At 42.7% G+C, this 19,371-nt stretch overlaps 1 protein-coding gene and 1 pseudogene across 1 annotated transcript; both read left to right on the top strand.

Moving 5' to 3' along the window:
* Positions 1 to 238: 238 nt before the first annotated feature.
* LOC127924062 (gastrula zinc finger protein XlCGF17.1-like) lies at positions 239 to 6,564 on the top strand (annotated as a pseudogene).
* A 10,174-nt stretch (positions 6,565 to 16,738) lies between these two features.
* Positions 16,739 to 19,338, top strand: LOC127924066 (endothelial zinc finger protein induced by tumor necrosis factor alpha-like). Its single transcript, XM_052508444.1, has 2 exons — positions 16,739 to 16,772; positions 17,931 to 19,338. Exons 1-2 carry the CDS (start codon positions 16,739 to 16,741, stop codon positions 18,752 to 18,754), a joined length of 858 nt encoding a protein of 285 aa, XP_052364404.1. The 3' UTR covers positions 18,755 to 19,338.
* Positions 19,339 to 19,371: the final 33 nt, after the last annotated feature.

Here is a 19,371-nt window from a genome sequence, read left to right as displayed (position 1 = left end):
TGACCATAACATAATGTTGGATCTGATTACAGTGGTAAAATCACCAATGTCTATATTAATACGTAGGGATGCATGATATATCTTGAACATATCGGAATCGCCGATATTAGCTACAAATGCTACGGCCGATGTCTAGCTTAACGCCAAGTGTGCAAAACCGATGTCAAAGTTGACGTACATACCTATATAACGAAGGTACGTGACGTAATGACGCCACGTAAAATGTTGCGGTACACGTGCAACATAGCATTCCTAAACGAGCCCACAATGTCTGCCAGTCAACAAGTAAACATTTCAGCAAGACAACTCAAAGGTGAAATCCATCCAGTCATTTTCATTATCCTTAGCAATGATTTCGAAATCCTTGTAAGTATTAGCTAGGTTGCCTGCCTCTCTCCTTCCACACTGAGTTCAAACCTACAGTCACTGGGTCCTGATTGTGACAGAGGAGCCCAGATTGCACTGCAGGATCCAGAGATGGCATCAGTGAAGCTGGAGGACTGCAGTCAAACACTGGAGCTGAATGTCAACATTAAAGATGAAGAAGAGGAGAAGATTGGGAAAGCTGTTAGTCATGGTAAGAGCAGGTTCGATCTAACTAAGAGAACTGTTTCGTGATGAAATGCTTCAATGAGAATGTCGATGTTGGTCACGTGTAGCCCAGTTGTGGTTCGATTCCCATGGGGACCAGTGCGAAAAAATATTGAAACGTATGCACTCACTACTGTTCTGCTAAATGACTAATGTCAATTTGCAATACGTTATGAGATACAGAACATTGCTATTAATTTAATCTGTCACATTATTAAGTAGTTTACGGTAGTCCCCAGTCACGTGGTGTTTGTTTACAAGCACACAAAAGAGAAAGAGACCGGGCCTTGTGAGTCAGTTACTGTTGTGCAGCACATAAATACCTCTAGTCAACTTGTGCACTAGGTAATAGATAAATCACATCGCGTTCATAATTTCGCCCGTTAGATATCTTTCATAATTAAGATTTTTCATTATGAAGCTTACGGGTACTAGGGTTTGAGTCAGTCACGTGTGTTTGTTTACAATTAAGCACAATTACTACTAATTCACTACTAATGTTTGGAAGAGTACTGGCCACCCCTCTGAGTCTAGCTCCTCTTTAGGTTCCTTCCTAGCTTCCTGCCTCTAGGGAATTGTTCCTAGCCACTGTGCTTCTACATCTGCATTGCTTGCTGTTTGGGGTTTTAGTCTGGGTTCCTGTAAAGCACTTTGTGACATCTGCTGATGTTAAAATGTCTTATTTGGCATGTACAGAGTGTGCAAAACAATAAGAACACTTTGCTAATACTGAGTTAGTTCACAGTTCTGAAACACATCAGTGTGCTGTTGAGTTGGCGCCTTTTCCTAGCGGCGGAGGCAGCAGGATGAGGAGATGAGAAGACAGTCCTTGCCTTATTGTCTAATAGAATTGAGAGAGAACCCCAACTTAAATTGCTATTATAATCATAACTGTTAATTGTGCCTGGCTTTATAAATCTTCCATATATATCTGTAGAAATAAGACAGAACCTGCTCGTGTTGCCTGTTTGTTTAATAGCCTACTGATTCCGTGAGCACCAAGCCACATGCAACATGGATAAACAATGTAACAAATTCTTATATTTTTAATCTTTGCTAAGCTGTAGGAATTACTTCTTGTTTTCATTAAACCAGCCTCTCTGGTATTATTGATCATTCATTTAATGTTCTATACCACTGTTCCAAATGGTCAGAATATTAATATTAAAACCCCTCCTTTCTGGATCTCCATCTTGTTATAATTATTATTATGACCATCATTATGATAATAGGTAATACCATTATCATTCATAGGCTTAAATATAGCAGCCTTGTATAACCACCATCCAGCTTGAGGCCTAAGAGCGCATTTGGTTTAGTCTTAACACCTTAACTTACTGAGGACTACATTTCAATACTTGTGTAGGCTACTGTATCAATCATTCATTCGTCCACTCAGTGTTTGCTCCTTACCTTCTTTTTCTTGATCTCAGTATTTTCCACAACTAGTCACATTTATTCCACACATCTGACTTCCCCTTTACCTCCTGAGCAACCAGTAAACATTCTCCTGTTTCGAGTTTGTCACGTCCTCTGCAAGCATTTTGCTGTTACAGTGTTCTGAGTTTGTTATAACCAATTTATTGATGTGATTATGATATGCTATAGGTCCTGCCCTATTGGTCACGTGCATGCAATGTATACATGTCTCACAAAGAAAGGCGGGGGAATAGCGAATGTTTTTTCCCAAACAAATGAGGGATTTCAGCAACATAACTTTTCAGTCAGAAATGGCTGTAATTATGTTGCAGCTTCAGTACAATGGACAGTGTGATGAACACTGTTGATGTTCTGTGGTGGTTGCTGCAGCAGGGGAGAGAGAGAGAGACAACAGGTGCTAGTCATTCTGTTTTTAAGTCTGAGCACAATTGCATCAAAAGTATGTTTAAAAATGTAAGCCAATCGATTGGTGGGAAGAACAGATTACTCTTGGTGTCAGGGACAGCCCTAATGGACTGTACAATGTTTTGAAAGTGTTTCATTTTTTAATTTAACCTTTATTTAACCAGGTAGGCTAGTTGAGAATAAGTTCTCATTTACAACTGCGACCTGGCCAAGATAAAGCATAGCAGTGTGAACAGACAGCAACAGAGTTACACATGGAGTAAACAATAAACAAGTCAATAACACAGTAGACATTTATTTTTATTTTTAAAGAGTCTATAATTATGTGCAAAAGGCATGAGGAGGTAGGTGAATAATCCTTCTGTATATAGAGCATTGTGTGTGGGTTCATTCCCCCGGGACCACCCATACGGCATGACTGTAAGTCGCTTTGGATAAAAGCGTCAGCTAAATGGCATATATTATTATATTATTATAATTACAATTTAGCAGATTAACACTGGAGTGATAAATTATCAGATGGTCATGTGCAGGTAGACATACTGGTGTGCAAAGAAGCAGAAAAGTACATTTTAAAAAACAGTATGGGGTTGAGGTAGGTAAATTGGGTGGGCTATTTACCGATATACTATGTACAGCTGCAGCGATCGGTTAGCTGCTCAGATAGCAGATGTTTAAAGTTGGTGAGGGAGATAAAAGTCTCCAACTTCAACGATTTTTGCAATTAGTTCCATTCACAGGCAGCAGAGAACTGGAAGGAAAGGCGGCCAAATGAGGTGTTGGCTTTAGGGATGATCAGTGAGATACACCTGTTGGAGCGCGTGCTACGGGTGGGTGTTGCCATCGTGACCAGTGAACTGAGATAAGGTGGAGCTTTACCTAGCATGGGCTTGTAGATGACCTGGAGCCAGTGGGTCTGGCGACGACTATGTAGCGAGGGCCAGCCGACGAGAGCATACAGGTCGCAGTGGTGGGTGGTATAAGGTGCTTTAGTAACAAAGCGGATGGCACTGTGATAAACTGCATCCAGTTTGCTGAGTAGAGTATTGGAAGCCATTTTGTAGATGACACCGCCGAAGTCGAGGATCGGTAGGATAGTCATTTTTACTAGGGTAAGATTGGCGGCGTGAGTGAAGGAGGCTTTGTTGCGAAATAGAAAACCGATTCTAGATTTGATTTTGGATTGGAGATGTTTGATATGAGTCTGGAAGGAGAGTTTACAGTCTAGCCAGACACCTAGGTACTTATAGATGTCCACGTATTCTAGCTCGGAACCATCCAGGGTGGTAATGCTAGTCGGGCGTGCGGGTGCAGGCAGCGAACAGTTGAAAAGCATGCATTTGGTTTTACTAGCGTTGAAGAGCAGTTGGAGGCCACGGAAGGAGTGTTGTATGGCATTGAAGCTCGTTTGGAGGTTAGATAGCACAGTGTCCAAGGAAGGGCCAGAAGTATACAGAATGGTGTCGTCTGCGTAGAGGTGGATCAGGGAATCGCCCGCAGCAAGAGCAACATCATTGATATATACAGAGAAAAGAGTCGGCCCGAGAATTGAACCCTGTGGCACCCCCATAGAGACTGCCAGTGGACCGGACAACATGTCCTCCGATTTGACACACTGAACGCTGTCTGCAAAGTAATTGGAGAACCAGGCAAGGCAGTCATTAGAAAAACCGAGGCTATTGAGTCTGCCGATAAGAATGCGGTGATTGACAGAGCCGAAAGACTTGGCCAGGTCGATGAAGACGGCTGCACAGTACTGTCTTTTATCGATGGTGGTTATTATATCGTTTAGTACCTTTAGTGTGGCTGAGGTGCACCCGTGACCGGCTCAGAAACCAGATTGCACAGCGGAGAAGGTACGGTGGGATTCGCGATGGTCAGTGATCTGTTTGTTCACTTGGCTTTTCGAAGACCTTAGATAGGCAGGGCAGGATGGATATAGGTCTGTAACAGTTTGGGTCCAGGGTGTCTCCCCTTTGAAGAGGGGATGACCGCAGCAGCTTTCCAGTCCTTGGGGATCTCAGACGATATGAAAGAGAGGTTGAACAGGCTGGTAATAGGGATTGCGACAATGGCGGCGGATAGATTCAGAAATAGAGGGTCCAGATTGTCAAGCCCAGCTGATTTATACGGGTCCAGGTTTTGTCTTTTGTCTTGCTGATTCACCCTCTGAATGGCACACAATCCATGTCTAAATTATCTCAATATTTAAAAATCCTTCTTTAACCTGTCTACACTCCTTCATCTACAGTGATTTAAAAAGTGACATCAATAAGGGATCATAGCTTTCACCTGGTCAGTCTATGTCATGGAAGGAGCAGGTGTTCATAATATTTTGTATAATCATTGTTTATCACACTGACTTTTATTTCTGATGCTGTTCACACAGGTAATATTGAGACATTCCCTACATCCAGAGAGCAACAGCAGGAAGATCACAGACCTAAGAGGTCTCACCAATGCCCACATTGTAAGAAGATTTTCCCAATTCTTTCAAAGCTAAAAATACACCTAAAAATACACACAGGAGAGAAGTCGTACTCCTGCTCTGACTGTGGGTTGAGATTCTCTCAACAGAGCAGCTTAAAAACACACCAACGTATACACACAGGAGAGAAACCTTACTCCTGCTCATACTGTGGGTGGAGATTCTCTCAACGAAGCCACTTAAAATCACACCAACGCATACACACAGGAGAGAAGCCTTACTCTTGCTCTGACTGTGGAAAATGCTTCACAACATCATCTGACCTAACAGTTCACCAGAGAACACACACACACGAGAGAAGCCTTTTTCCTGCTCTGACTGTGGGGGGAGATTCTCTCGACGGAGCAGTTTAAAAATACACCAACATATACACACAGGAGAGAAGCCTTACTCCTGCTCTAAATGTGGGAAGAGTTTCTCTCTACAGAGCAGCGTAAAATCACACCAACATATACACACAGGAGACAAGCCTTACTCTTGCTCTGACTGTGGTAAATACTTCCCAACATCATCTGCGCTAAATGTTCATCAGAAAACACACACCGGAGAGAGGCTTTCCTTCTGTTCTGACTGTGGAAAGAGTTTCTCTCAACACAGCAGCTTAAAGAATCACCAATGTATACACACAGGAGAGAAGCCCTATCCCTGCTCTGAATGTGGGAAGAGTTTCACAACATCAAGTGCTCTGAAAGTTAATCAGAGAGTGCACACAGGAGATAATCCATAATCCTGCTCTGACTGTGGGGCGAGATTCTCTCAAAAGAGCAACGTAAGCACACCAACGGATACAAACAAGTGAAGCCTTTTGCAGATTAAAAACATTTTTTGCTGGATTGACAATGGACCCCTGTTTAAAGTAACCTCCCTTTTTGGTAACAAAAGGAGAGAAGCTTCATCAGTTCTCTCAGACCAGCTAAGATTAAAGTCACTCCATCGCTTAATTCTCATCTCGTGAAAGAATTGGTAACAGTGAATTGGATCAAATGAAGAAAGCGTAGAACACTCTATTGTTGTCCTATTGTTTCTCACTGTGATTGAACTGTGTAGAGGAAAGGGAGCGTTATAGAATGTTATCCTCTTTGCTTTACTGATCAGTGTGCACTTCGTCCGTTTTGGTGTGTTTTGTTAGCTTCTACTGCAAAAAAATATTGAGAGGACCTTGGGTTTGCCCTTAGCGTTGAATATACTGCTTCCGTCTGAAGTCGTCTGTGGGACTGAGATAGTAGACACAACATGTATCAGATAGAGATGGTGTGATCCGTTTTCTCCATTAGTTTGGGTGGATTCTTTTTTTTACTACTAAGGGACTGTATGTTATTTATAATGAGGGATACCTGGAGCAAATTGTATCTCTGAAATAAAAATGTATGCCCCTCCCTTCACTAAAATATATTTTTCCCCGACCCTCTCTGAACACTTGGGGAAAAACAAGTGACTCTCCCCTATACCCAAAATTATAATTAAAACATAAAGTGGATAGCAGAGAACATGCCTATTGTTTACCCTCACTCCTAGAACAGACCAGAGCCTTAGATATGCAGTTTTACAAACAGTTCTTCATTTTGTAAGCGTCACATGTCAAAGGTTGTGGATTCCCAGAACACCGAATATAATTTTTTATTTCAGAACAGTGCATGATAATGAATTTGCAGCACCCAAGACCTTTTGATTTCTATACAGGCTATTGTTAAAAAATATTCTACAGGGTTGGTCAAAACAAGCTTTGTGATTGGTTGAGACGTGTTCTAAGCCATTCTAAAAACACTGTTTAGCACAGATGATGCAAAAATGTTCTGATTCCCAGAACACCGAATAGACATTCCCTTTTTATTTGTTTGCCAGAACAGTGCATGATAATGAATGAGGCATTTGCATCACCAAGACCTTTGTTTCAATACAGGCTATTGTTAAAAATATTCTACAACGGGTCAAAACAAGCTTTGTGATTGGTTGAGACGTGTTCTAAGCCATTCTAAAAACACTGTTTAGCACAGATGATGCAAAAATGGGAATCTTGTTTCCTGTTCTGTCTGACAGATCCCTGCTCATCCACTGGCCCATCAGCCCAGCCAGCCAATTCATTAACTTGATCTCCACTGTAAAAGACATCTAGACATTATTCCCCCTTGCTTTTTTGTTTGCATCAGCGGGGTGTTGTACAAACGTTGCTGTCTTTCTCTCAACATTTGCAACATGGTTTCAATATTGAAATTCGATATGCACTATCCTATTGAGAATTAACGTGTCAGGACGAGACTGACTTCTTGTCTCAGCCAGTCGAAATCATGAATCCACAAAATCTTTATGGATATATACAAAGGAATGTCAATTTAAAACCAGGTCAAATTAAATTAAAAGCAGTTACTTTGCTGTTATTCTAGCTGCATGGTTTGATGTGACTGTTAATAGTAGTTGGCTAGCTAGCAGGCAAGGGATAAGAGTGTTGCCAGACAGGGGATAAGAGTGTTGCCAGACAGGGGATAAGAGTGTTGCCAGACAGGGGATAAGAGTGCTGCCAGACAGGGGATAAGAGTGTTGCCAGACAGGGGATAAGAGTGTTGCCAGACAGGGGATAAGAGTGTTGCCAGACAGGGGATAAGAGTGTTGCCAGACAGGGGATAAGAGTGCTGCCAGACAGGGGATAAGAGTGTTGCCAGACAGGGGATAAGAGTGTTGCCAGACAGGGGATAAGAGTGTTGCCAGACAGGGGATAAGAGTGTTGCCAGACAGGGGATAAGAGTGTTGCCAGACAGGGGATAAGAGTGTTGCCAGACAAGGGATAAGAGTGTTGCCAGACAGGGGATAAGAGTGTTGCCAGACAAGGGGATAAGAGTGTTGCCAGACAGGGGATAAGAGTGTTGCCAGACAAGGGATAAGAGTGTTGCCAGACAAGGGGATAAGAGTGTTGCCAGACAGGGGATAAGAGTGTTGCCAGACAGGGGATAAGAGTGTTGCCAGACAGGGATAAGAGTGTTGCCAGACAGGGATAAGAGTGTTGCCAGACAAGGGGATAAGAGTGTTGCCAGACAGGGGATAAGAGTGTTGCCAGACAGGGGATAAGAGTGTTGCCAGACAAGGGGATAAGAGTGTTGCCAGACAGGGATAAGAGTGTTGCCAGACAGGGGATAAGAGTGTTGCCAGACAGGGGATAAGAGTGTTGCCAGACAAGGGGATAAGAGTGTTGCCAGACAGGGATAAGAGTGTTGCCAGACAGGGGATAAGAGTGTTGCCAGACAGGGGATAAGAGTGTTGCCAGACAGGGATAAGAGTGTTGCCAGACAGGGGATAAGAGTGTTGCCAGACAGGGGATAAGAGTGTTGCCAGACAAGGGGATAAGAGTGTTGCCAGACAAGGGATAAGAGTGTTGCCAGACAAGGGATAAGAGTGTTGCCAGACAGGGGATAAGAGTGCTGCCAGACAGGGGATAAGAGTGCTGCCAGACAGGGGATAAGAGTGTTGCCAGACAGGGGATAAGAGTGTTGCCAGACAGGGGATAAGAGTGTTGCCAGAACAGGGGATAAGAGTGTTGCCAGAATGAGGGGATAAGAGTTTAGGATAGACAACTGGGATAAGAGTGTTGCCAGACGGAGAAAGAGGAAATTGCCAGACAGCGAGCAACAGGAACATTTAGATGGACTGATTGGGATTCTGACATCTGGCTAAATGTAACCATGGACATTCCACAGGGGAAAAGTAGTTCAGTGTGGCCATCCTGTTTAGTGAATGATTACTGTGAGGATTAATGTGTTGTGAGCTTTCTAAATGAATCCACTGTGTGTATGCTAATATTAAACACTCTCTTAAATGTCTCTTGACTTTTTGGTCTCAATTCCTTATTGAGAAGAGGAAATAGCATATTTCAGAACACTATCAAAGCCCAGAACAGAAGATGGACGAGAATCCCTGGGATTCAAACCAAATGACATCTGGCTAAACAAAGAGAGGACCATGGACAACAGGGAAAAGAGGGAAACTGACATTGGGGATAACCATAAAATGTATAGCTTCCAAAACTGACTGTCTTATACACAGTGAGAGGGGATAAAGAATATGTACATAAGCTGATGGTACAGAGCAGCATGACTGTAGATGGTATGATATTATATACACTATGAGATTAAACAAAGTAAACTTGAGCATAGTTAAAGTGGCTCAATGATACATGTATTACAAAGGAGGCTGTCGATGATGTAGATTTTACAGTTAAGCTCTGTCTGTGGGAAGAGCTGCAAAATACAAGGTTCAACAGTCAACACTGGAGAATCCTTACTCCTGTTCTGACTGTGGAAGAGTTTCTCTCAGCAGAACAACTTAAAAGGACACCAACATATAAATGTGAAAATCCCCATCTGTTCTCTGACTGGCTAAGATTAAAATCATTCTATCACTAATTCTCAATAAATTGTAGCACAATCTATTGTAATGCTATTCTTACTCACTGTGATTGAACTGTGCAGAGGAAAGGAGCATTATAGAACATTAGCCTCTCTTTACTTTACTAATCAGTATTCACCCTGTCAGTTTTGGTGTGTTTTGTTCACTTCTACTGTAAAGATATTGATATGACCTTGGATTTGCCCTTAGGGTAGAATATCCTCTGTGAGGCTGGTTGACTGGGTGGTACTGCTTCCCTCTGCAGTTTTCTGTGGTAATGAGCTGGTAGACACAACATGTATCAGATAGAGATGGTGTGATGATTTCTCTGTGGTAATGTTAGACACAACATGTACAGATAGAGATGGTGTGATGATCAGTTTGTGGTAATGAGCTGGTAGACACAACATGTATCAGCTAGAGATGGTGTGATTTTTTCTGTGGTAATGAGCTGGTAGACACAACATGTATCAGATCAGTTATTACCATTCGTTTGGGGGGACATTTTTTACTACATAATCTGTACAAATAAACAAAAGTACATGTGTTTATTACATTGTATTTTAAAACTAGATGAGTTATTTGAGTCATTTATGAATATGTTTGGGCAGCTCCATTGAAGCCGGCTTAATCGATCTTCCCATGAAAAATACAGTTTGTACATGAATTTGTACTGGTCAAACTAGTTCTCTTGTACAATGAATTACAAAAATATTTAAGTCAAATATTTAGTGTTTATCTGAAGCTGAACAAGACAGGTAGATTAAATGTGCATCACAAAGCTAAATCTGACCTATTCTCTAACATGTTTTGTCAGCATAAGCATCTGTGAGACCTTTAATTTAATTAGGCAGGTCAGTTAACAACAAATTCTTATTTATAATGATGACCTACACTGGCCAAACCCAACGGTGTTGGGCCAATTGTGCACCACCCTATGGGACTCCCAATCATGACTGGTTGTGATACAGCCTAGATTTGAACCAGGGTGTCTGTAGTGATGCCTCTAGCACTGAGATGCTGTGCCTTAGACCGCAGTGTCATTCGGGAGCCCTGCTAGAGAACTGTAATTGATATACTGAATCATCATAGTTTTGGGGGGTTATCTTTACAGTAAATGTAATGCTTTTGTTTAATTCAAGGCATTCAAAATAATATATATCTGTATTTATCTACTCAGTACATGTCACACATTGGGACAAGCCAAGTTGCACGTAACCAATATTCTCTACATCAAATCAAGGATGACTGTTTAACAGTCTTATGGCCTGGAGATAGAAGTGGTTTCATTCTCTTGGTCCCAGCTTTGATGCACCTGCACTGTCTCCGCCTGATAGATGGTAGTAGGGTGAACAGGCCGTGTCTCTGGTGGCTGAGGTTCTTGATGATCTTCTTGGCCTTCCAATCATCTACAATGCATATGTAATGGGTTGAAAAACGTAGACACTAAAACAGACAACGCTTTAGTTTTTTTAAACCAAGGTTTATTTGTCAAGCTAATCAATCTCACTTACATTCTACATGCTTTAGCAGTAATTAGTCCATCAGTCCAATAGATGTCGCTGTTGCACTGTGGTAGTGGAGGGGGGGACCGGAAGTTCCGGTAGACGCACACTATTCTTTCGAGTGAAGAGAAAGCCAGAACTGCTGTCCTTTTTTCTTGTTACTACAGGTACGTAAATAGCACTTTTAAACGGTCTAATATTGGAATAACGCCATGACATGTTAGATAACAAACCAATCAAGGTATTATAACGTTTGGGAAAGGTTTTGTGTAAAGGCGAGTGAGTGATGAACGTGATTTATAAAAAGCACACGGCGCGGGGTCCACAACACGTTCATTTGTTAGGCTTTGCAGTTTCGTTAGCTCAGTGGGTTTCGCCTCGGGATGTTCAGAACAAAAACATTTAGGACATTTACAGATAAAATCCTCTGAATATAACTGACATGGTTCATTAGAATCAGAGGAATGTTTGTTCAACATAATACATTTCTATCTGATGTGGCCAACATCTCCGTCCTCCAGCTGGACATAGGCCTGATGTCCGCCTGTCCCGACCTATGTGAAGCTAGCCACAATAGAGGCATGTGTGGTTCACACTCAAAATAAAAATCCCTCTTAAAGCGATAAACTGATACAAAATAGTGAAATCATGTCATATTTGGACAAAATAACGCAGAACATGGTTGGAGTATTATTTATTTACAATTAATTACAATAACGAATTATTTTGAAAATAAACTGAAATCCCACTGTGGCGGTATTAGACCACATCATTGTATTCTTATATGACTTTATGAAATGAGTTGGATTGTGCGCCCATGAAACAGGTGACACCAACAGAAAACTATTATCAACAGTTTACACAAATATTAGCTTCTTAGCTCTTATTGCAGGACTTTGACTGTGAAACATCACCTTCCCAGTCAGTCTATTGCAGGGTTACTCCTGATAAAGTTGGGAAGCTGATGGGTCTTTCAGCGCTGAAATAGACAACATGATTAGTCACAGGAACCAGGACTATAAATAAAGCCAATACAACTGGCTGTTTTACAAACGCTAGGCCACATGGATGGACATTCGTAAAATATAGTTATAGGCCGACATTGTAGGATACACCCCAGTAAACACGGACCGATGTCGACGTCTTTTGAATGTCTTTTTTTGACTTGGCCCAAACATCAAACCACATCTGAATCAATCACTCAGACCTCATGAGGCAGGTTTCCATTGACCAGGATATATTCGACCAAAGTTCAACGGGCGGATTTGTTTTGTCAAAGTTTCTTTATTCCGACAAGTGAGGATAGAAACGGTGTGTTTTGAATAAATGATTATTGCTGAATACGCGGTGCGTCATTACGTCCAGCTCTTTTTATCCACACAATATGGTTAAATGGAAATATACCCGAGCAGGAAATTGTTGGATTTATTTTCTATTTCAACTTTTTCTAAATGGCAATAAAAAAATCACTGGACAAGTTATTGGAAACATAGCTAATTTCACAAGATTTGAAAGCACTACAGCAGAGTACACGAAAGTAAAGCTTAATTCAGTACAACAGTACAGAGTATAGTACAGTATAAAGTATTGTACTTTACTCTAATGTTCTCCATTGGGGCTGGACGATATGGACCAAAAAAATCATGCAGCTTTATCTTGAGTTTTCAAACTTCTAGGCGATTCACCATAAATATCTCAGTTTAGTTTCTCTATAAATGATCCTTGTACAATTAAAGGTTGAATACACTGCATTTCAAACAGTCAATAATCTAATGAATTCAGGGCGTGTGAAGTTATACCGAGGCTAAATATAAGCCTTCCACAACCATAACACCCACTAATCATTTATTATTTTATCAAAATAGTTGAACATGCTTTTTTGTTGTTACGATAATCACTGATCTGGCTTTCAATTCTGTCTATGAAAATGACCGTTTGTTAAAAATGTACTAACTTATTGTAGCAGGCATTAGCCTATAGAAAATGAACACAGGTCTGTCTCATCAAAATCTCTCAAGCCCACGTGCTTGTGATTAGCCAGCTAATCTTTATATAACAAGTTTCAGACAACTTGGATCTATTTGCTAACAAGGTTGAACAGTTGAAGTGTTATGAACACACCATTCTGTCTCCAAGTGTTTGAAAAGCATGTTAGCCTGTCCACTTTGTTCAGATGTTAAATCAAGTGGTCAACCTTATTTCTGTCTCCAACTGTTTGAAAAGCATGTTAGCCTGTCCACTTTGTTCAGATGTTAAATCAAGTGGCCAACCTTGTTTATGCTTATTGCACATGTATAAAACAGACTAGAGCGCTATTATAATAGTATTTGGCTAAAATACTGCTAGCAGTACTAATACTAGCATTCATTTTCCAGAATCAATGTTCATTGATACTCTGGTTTTAGTAGTGTAACTCTGCTCTCAATCTGAGTAGTTGAGACATAAAAAGGGTTTTGATAGAAAAGGTAACTTCTCCTCTATTACAGTAAAATAATGTCTCAATGTGTTTTGGTGTCCGTATGAGCCCTTCTTTTGGACCAAACCACAAATGTAAATAGCTAGTTAAAACCGCTTGCCAGGGAGGAAGATGTGGTGATCTTGCAACTTTGCTGGTGTGAGAGGCAAGGGGAGGGGCTTGGTGTGTGTAAATCCTAGAGGAAAAGGCCAATGCTTTTCTATGAGTTTGTTTTGGACCTTCCCTGCCTTCCCACCTTTGGAATAACAATTCCCATTGTTAGGTTGGAGACTGAGAGGAAGAGACAGACTCCACCTCTATGTAACCCATTTTAGGATGGGTCTGCATCATCCATAGAAATGGAGAGAAGACCACCTCTATGTAACCTGTTTTAGGATGGACATTGCCATTGAGGGCTTCTACCATTTTAAAGTAGTCAACAGTGTGGGGATTCCTATGGGTTAGGAGCAATCAGCCAATTATCAGAGCATTGCCTTCTTCAAATTGGGTGCTATGGTTTGTAAATGTCTTTAACCCCGGCATCTAGATTATTCAGGAAAATCGTGAATAGTGCTGCCTAAAACAACTGCAACCTTGTACTAAATGGTTTTGGAGTCATTTATATGAATTCAGGAAATCTACTATAGGTTCTGTACACCAATTTTAATGTTTAATTTTACCTTTATTTAACCAGGCAAGTCAGTTAAGAACATATTCTTATTTTCAATGACGGCCTGGGAACAGTGGGTTTAACTGCCTGTTCAGGGGCAGAACGACAGATTTGTACCTTGTCAGCTCGGGGGTTTGAACTCGCAACCTTCCGGTTACTAGTCCAACGCTCTAACCATGTTAATGTTGTGTAATTTAAGGTGTGCACTTTGTCTCATGGGAAATTAATAAATGGTTTGTTGTCAATGTTTAGCGACCTGATCTAATATATTTTTAGAGAATAAAGTGCCAGATCTGTCAAGACTAACTTTTGTGTCCATGTCTCTTTATTACTACAGACCGACTCAGATTAAGTCTGAGGTCGGTAACATCAACAGTGAGGACAAACCCAACCTGCCTCTCCTTCCACACTGAGTCCAAACCTACAGTTACTGGGTCCTGATTGTGACAGTGGAGCCCAGTTTGCACTGCAGTATCCAGAGATGGCATCAGTGAAGCTGGAAGACTGCAGTCAAACACTGAAGCTGAATGTCATCATTAAAGATGAAGAAGAGGAGGAGAAGATTGGTAAGATCAGGTTCTATCTATAAATTTGACCTTAAGTTATGACCCAGTCTATTGATAGGTTGAATTCTGTAATTCTGACAACACATCCCTGAACAACTGGGTTATCTGGAGTGATCAGAGAGTAGACTAAAGAAGTGAAGTAGATAAACTGCCAGTCTTTTAAAGCTCTATGAAATGAGTCTGTGTAGTTACTAACCCTTGTGATAGTGAGAGGAGGATGATATGAAATGAGTCTGTGTGGACCAGTCCGTTGCCCTCCCGGGTGGACCAGTCCGTTGCCCTCCCGGGTGGACCAGTCCGTTGCCCTCCCGGGTGGACCAGTCCGTTGCCCTCCCGGGTGGACCAGTCCGTTGCCCTCCCGGGTGGACCAGTCCGTTGCCTGTCTGGGTGGACCAGTCCGTTGCCTGTCTGGGTGGACCAGTCCGTTGCCTGTCTGGGTGGACCAGTCCGTTGCCTGTCTGGGTGGACCAGTCCATTGCCTGTCTGGGTGGACCAGTCCGTTGCCTGTCTGGGTGGACCAGTCCGTTGCCTGTCTGGGTGGACCAGTCCGTTGCCTGTCTGGGTGGACTAGTCCATTGTGGAGGGGACGGCACACCACTATCACCAGTAATACATTTAGCCTACCGTTAATTCTCATAATTTCTAATCTACAATGTTTGTTTGGTTACGGTAATGCATTCAATATACACTGCTCAAAAAAATAAAGGGAACACTAAAATAACACATCCTAGATATGAATGAATGAAATATTCTTATTAAATACTTTTTCTTAACATAGTTGAATGTGCTGACAACAAAATCACACAAAAATTATCAATGCAAATCAAATTTATCAACCCATGGAGGTCTGGATTTGGAGTCAAACTCAAAATGAAAGTGGAAAACCACACTACAGGCTGATCCAACTTTGATGTAATGTCCTTAAAACAAATCAAAATGAGGCTCAGTAGTGTGTGTGGCCTCCACGTGCTTGTATGACCTCCCTACAACACCTGGGCATGCTCCTGATGAGGTGGCGGGTAGTCTCCTGAGGGATCTCCTCCCAGACCTGGACTAAAGCATCCGCCAACTCCTGGACAGTCTTTGGTGCAGTGTGGCGTTGGTGGATGGAGCGAGACATGATGTCCCAGATGTGCTCAATTGGATTCAGGTCTGGGGAACGGGCGGGCCAGTCCATAGCATCAATGGCTTCCTCTTGCAGGAACTGCTGACACACTCCAGCCACATGAGGTCTAGCTTTGTCTTTCATTAGGAGGAACCCAGGGCCAACTGCACCAGCATATGGTCTCACAATGGGTTAGCTTTATGTAAGCTAGTTTTGACAATGGCAATAGAAGTTCATTTAGATTTGTATCATTTTCATTTAAATATATATACACTGCTCAAAAAAATAAAGGGAACACTTAAACAACACAATGTAACTCTAAGTCAATCACACTTCTGTGAAATCAAACTGTCCACTTAGGAAGCAACACTGATTGACAATACATTTCACATGCTGTTGTGCAAATGGAATAGACAACAGGTGGAAATTATAGGCAATTAGCAAGACACCCCCAATAAAGGAGTGGTTCTGCAGGTGGTGACCACAGACCACTTCTCAGTTCCTATGCTTCCTGGCTGATGTTTTGGTCACGTTTGAATGCTGGCAGTGCTTTCACTCTAGTGGTAGCATGAGACTGAGTCTACAACCCACACAAGTGGCTCAGGTAGTGCAGCTCATCCAGGATGGCACATCAATGCGAGCTGTGGCAAGAAGGTTTGCTGTGTCTGTCAGCGTAGTGTCCAGAGCATGGAGGCGCTACCAGGAGACAGGCCAGTACATCAGGAGACGTGGAGGAGGCCGTAAGAGGGCAACAACCCAGCAGCAGGACCGCTACCTCCGCCTTTGTGCAAGGAGGAGCAGGAGGAGCACTGCCAGAGCCCTGCAAAATGACCTCCAGCAGGCCACAAATGTGCATGTGTCTGCTCAAACGGTCAGAAATAGACTCCATGAGGGTGGTATGAGGGCCAGACGTCCACAGGTGGGAGTTGTGCTTACAGCCCAACACCGTGCAAGACGTTTGGCATTTGCCAGAGAACACCAAGATTGGAAAATTCGCCACTGGCGCCCTGTGCTCTTCACAGATGAAAGCAGGTTCACACTGAGCACATGTGACAGACGTGACAGTCTGGAGACGCCGTGGAGAACGTTCTGCTGCCTGCAACATCCTCCAGCATGACCGGTTTGGCGGTGGGTCAGTCATGGTGTCTCTGGCAGCCCATGTGCTCGCCAGAGGTAGCCTGACTGCCATTAGGTACCGAGATGAGATCCTCAGACCCCTTGTGAGACCATATGTTGGCCCTGGGTTCCTCATAATGCAAGACAATGCATGTGGCTGGAGTGTGTCAGCAGTTCCTGCAAGTGATGCTATGGACTGGCCCGCCCGTTCAAATTAAGCACATCTGGGACCATGTCTCGCTCCATCCACTCCATTGCACCACAGACTGTCCAGGAGTTGGCGGATGCTTTAGTCCAGGTCTGGGAGGAGATCACTCAGGAGACCATCCGCCACCTCATCAGGAGCATGCCCAGGCATTGTAGGTTGAAAGTCATGCGTTCTCCGATACACAACCCAACCAAGCCGCACTGCTTTTTAACACAGCACCATCCAACCCGGAAGCCAGCCGCACCAATGTGTCAGAGGAAACACTGTGTACCTGGCAACCTTGGTTAGCGAGCACTGTGCCTGGCCCGCCACGGGAGTCGCTGGTGTGCGATGAGACAAGGATTTCCCTACCGGCCAAACCCTCCCTAACCCGGCCAATTGTGTGTCACCCCACGGACCTCCCAGTCGCGGCCGGTTACGACAGAGCCTGGGCGCGAACCCAGAGTCTCTGGTGGCACAGCTGGCGCTGCAGTACAGCGCCCTTAACCACTGCGCCACCCGGGAGGCCTCATTTAGATATAAAGACTTTATTATAAATTAAATGAACATCATAACGCAGCAGCGGGAGGAGGAGAGTCGAGAACAGATGTATTTTATTCTGGTTACGGTATATTGATCTCTGGCTCCCTCGTGAGTATTTGGTGTGTCTTCATTTTTAAGTCGCAGTGCTTAAAGCATCAGACAAGCTCAGTAGCCTACATATAGTTGATTTTATTCAAACACATATATATGGAAAAATACATGTTTTAAAATGTAAACATTCGATTGGCCGAAAGAAAAGACTCGTTTGACCAGGATAAAAAAAATAGTCGGGACAGCCCTAATAGCTTTATTCCCTGTATTGTACAGCCTACTGTTGTGAAGTCATATGTATATCACACCAACTGACTGGTTCTTCTGATGTTGTTCACACAGGAGACCATGTTGAGACATTCTCTACATCCAGAGAGCAACAGCAGGAAGGTCACAGGGCTAAAAAGTCTCACCACTGCCCACATTGTGAGGAGATATTCCCAATTCTATCAAAGCTAAAAAACACCTTAAAATACACACAGGAGAGAATCTGTATCCCTGTACTGACTGTGGGAAGAGATTCACGACATCAAGGTCTCTGACAGTTCATCAGAGAATACACACAGGAGAGAAGCCTTACTCCTGCTCTGACTGCGGAAAGAGTTTCTCTAGAATGACCAACTTAAAAACACATGAACGTATACATACAGGAGTGAAGCCTTACTCCTGCTCTGTCTGTGGAATGTGTTTCTCTAGACTAGGTGACTTAAAAACACATGAACGTATACATACTGGAGTGAAGCCTTATTCCTGCTCTGACTGTGACAAGAGTTTCTCTCGACTGGGCCACTTAAAAACACATGAACGTATACATACAGGAGTGAAACCTTACTTCTGCTCTGACTGTGGAAATAGTTTCTCTCGACTGGGAAACTTAAAAACACATAAACGTATACATACAGGAGTGAAGCCTTACTCCTGCTCGTACTGTGGAAAGAGTTTCTCTCGACTGGGCGACTTAAAAACACATGAACGTATACATACAGGAGTGAATTCTTACTCCTGCTCTGAATGTGGAAAGAGTTTCACTCGACTGGGCCACTTAAAAACACATGAACGTATACATACAGGAGTGAAGCCTTACTCCTGCTTTGACTGTGGAAAGAGTTTCTCTCGACTGGAAAACTTAAGAAGACATGAACGTATACATACAGGAGAGAAGCCTTACTCCTGCTCTGATTGTGTAAAATGCTTCACAACATCAACTGACCTGAAAGTTCATCAGAGAACACACACAGGAGAGAAGCCTTACCACTGATCTGACTTACAGCTGAGCTAAAAGGGTCATCGATGAACACACACAGAAGAGAAGCCTTACTTCTGCTCTTAATGTGGCAAGAGTTTCTCCAGATTGGGCAATGAAAAGACACAAAAACTGATACACACTTGAAGAGAAGCCTTATCACTGCACTGACAGTGAGGGAGATTCTACAGATTGGGCCATTTAAAGACACCATTGTATACATAAAGGAGAGAGTCCTTGTCAGTTCTCTCAGACCAGCTGAGATTAGTCACTCAATCACTTAATTTTAATTTCATAAAATAATTGTCAACACTCTATTGCAATCCTATTGTTTCTCACTGTGAGGACTGTGCAGAGGAAAGGGAGCATTCTAGAATGTTAGCCTTTCTTTACTGATCAGTGTGCTCCATGTCAGGTTGTGTGTTTTGTTAGCTTCTACTGTAAAGATACTGAGATCTTGGATTTTCCCTTAGGGTTGAATGTCCTCTGTGAGGCGTCTGATGGTTGACTGGGTGGTACTGCTTCCCTCTACAGTTTTCTGTGAGAATGAGCTGGTAGACACAACATACACTGAGTGTACAAAACATTAAGGACACCTGCTCTTTCCATGACAGACTGACCAGGTGAACCCA

This window comes from Oncorhynchus keta, unplaced genomic scaffold, assembly GCF_023373465.1.
Source record: "Oncorhynchus keta strain PuntledgeMale-10-30-2019 unplaced genomic scaffold, Oket_V2 Un_contig_3619_pilon_pilon, whole genome shotgun sequence".
NCBI classification, from domain to species: Eukaryota; Metazoa; Chordata; class Actinopteri; order Salmoniformes; family Salmonidae; genus Oncorhynchus; species Oncorhynchus keta.
The sequence above is the reverse complement of the archived record's forward strand: the minus strand, read 5'-3'. Positions and strand labels throughout refer to the sequence as shown.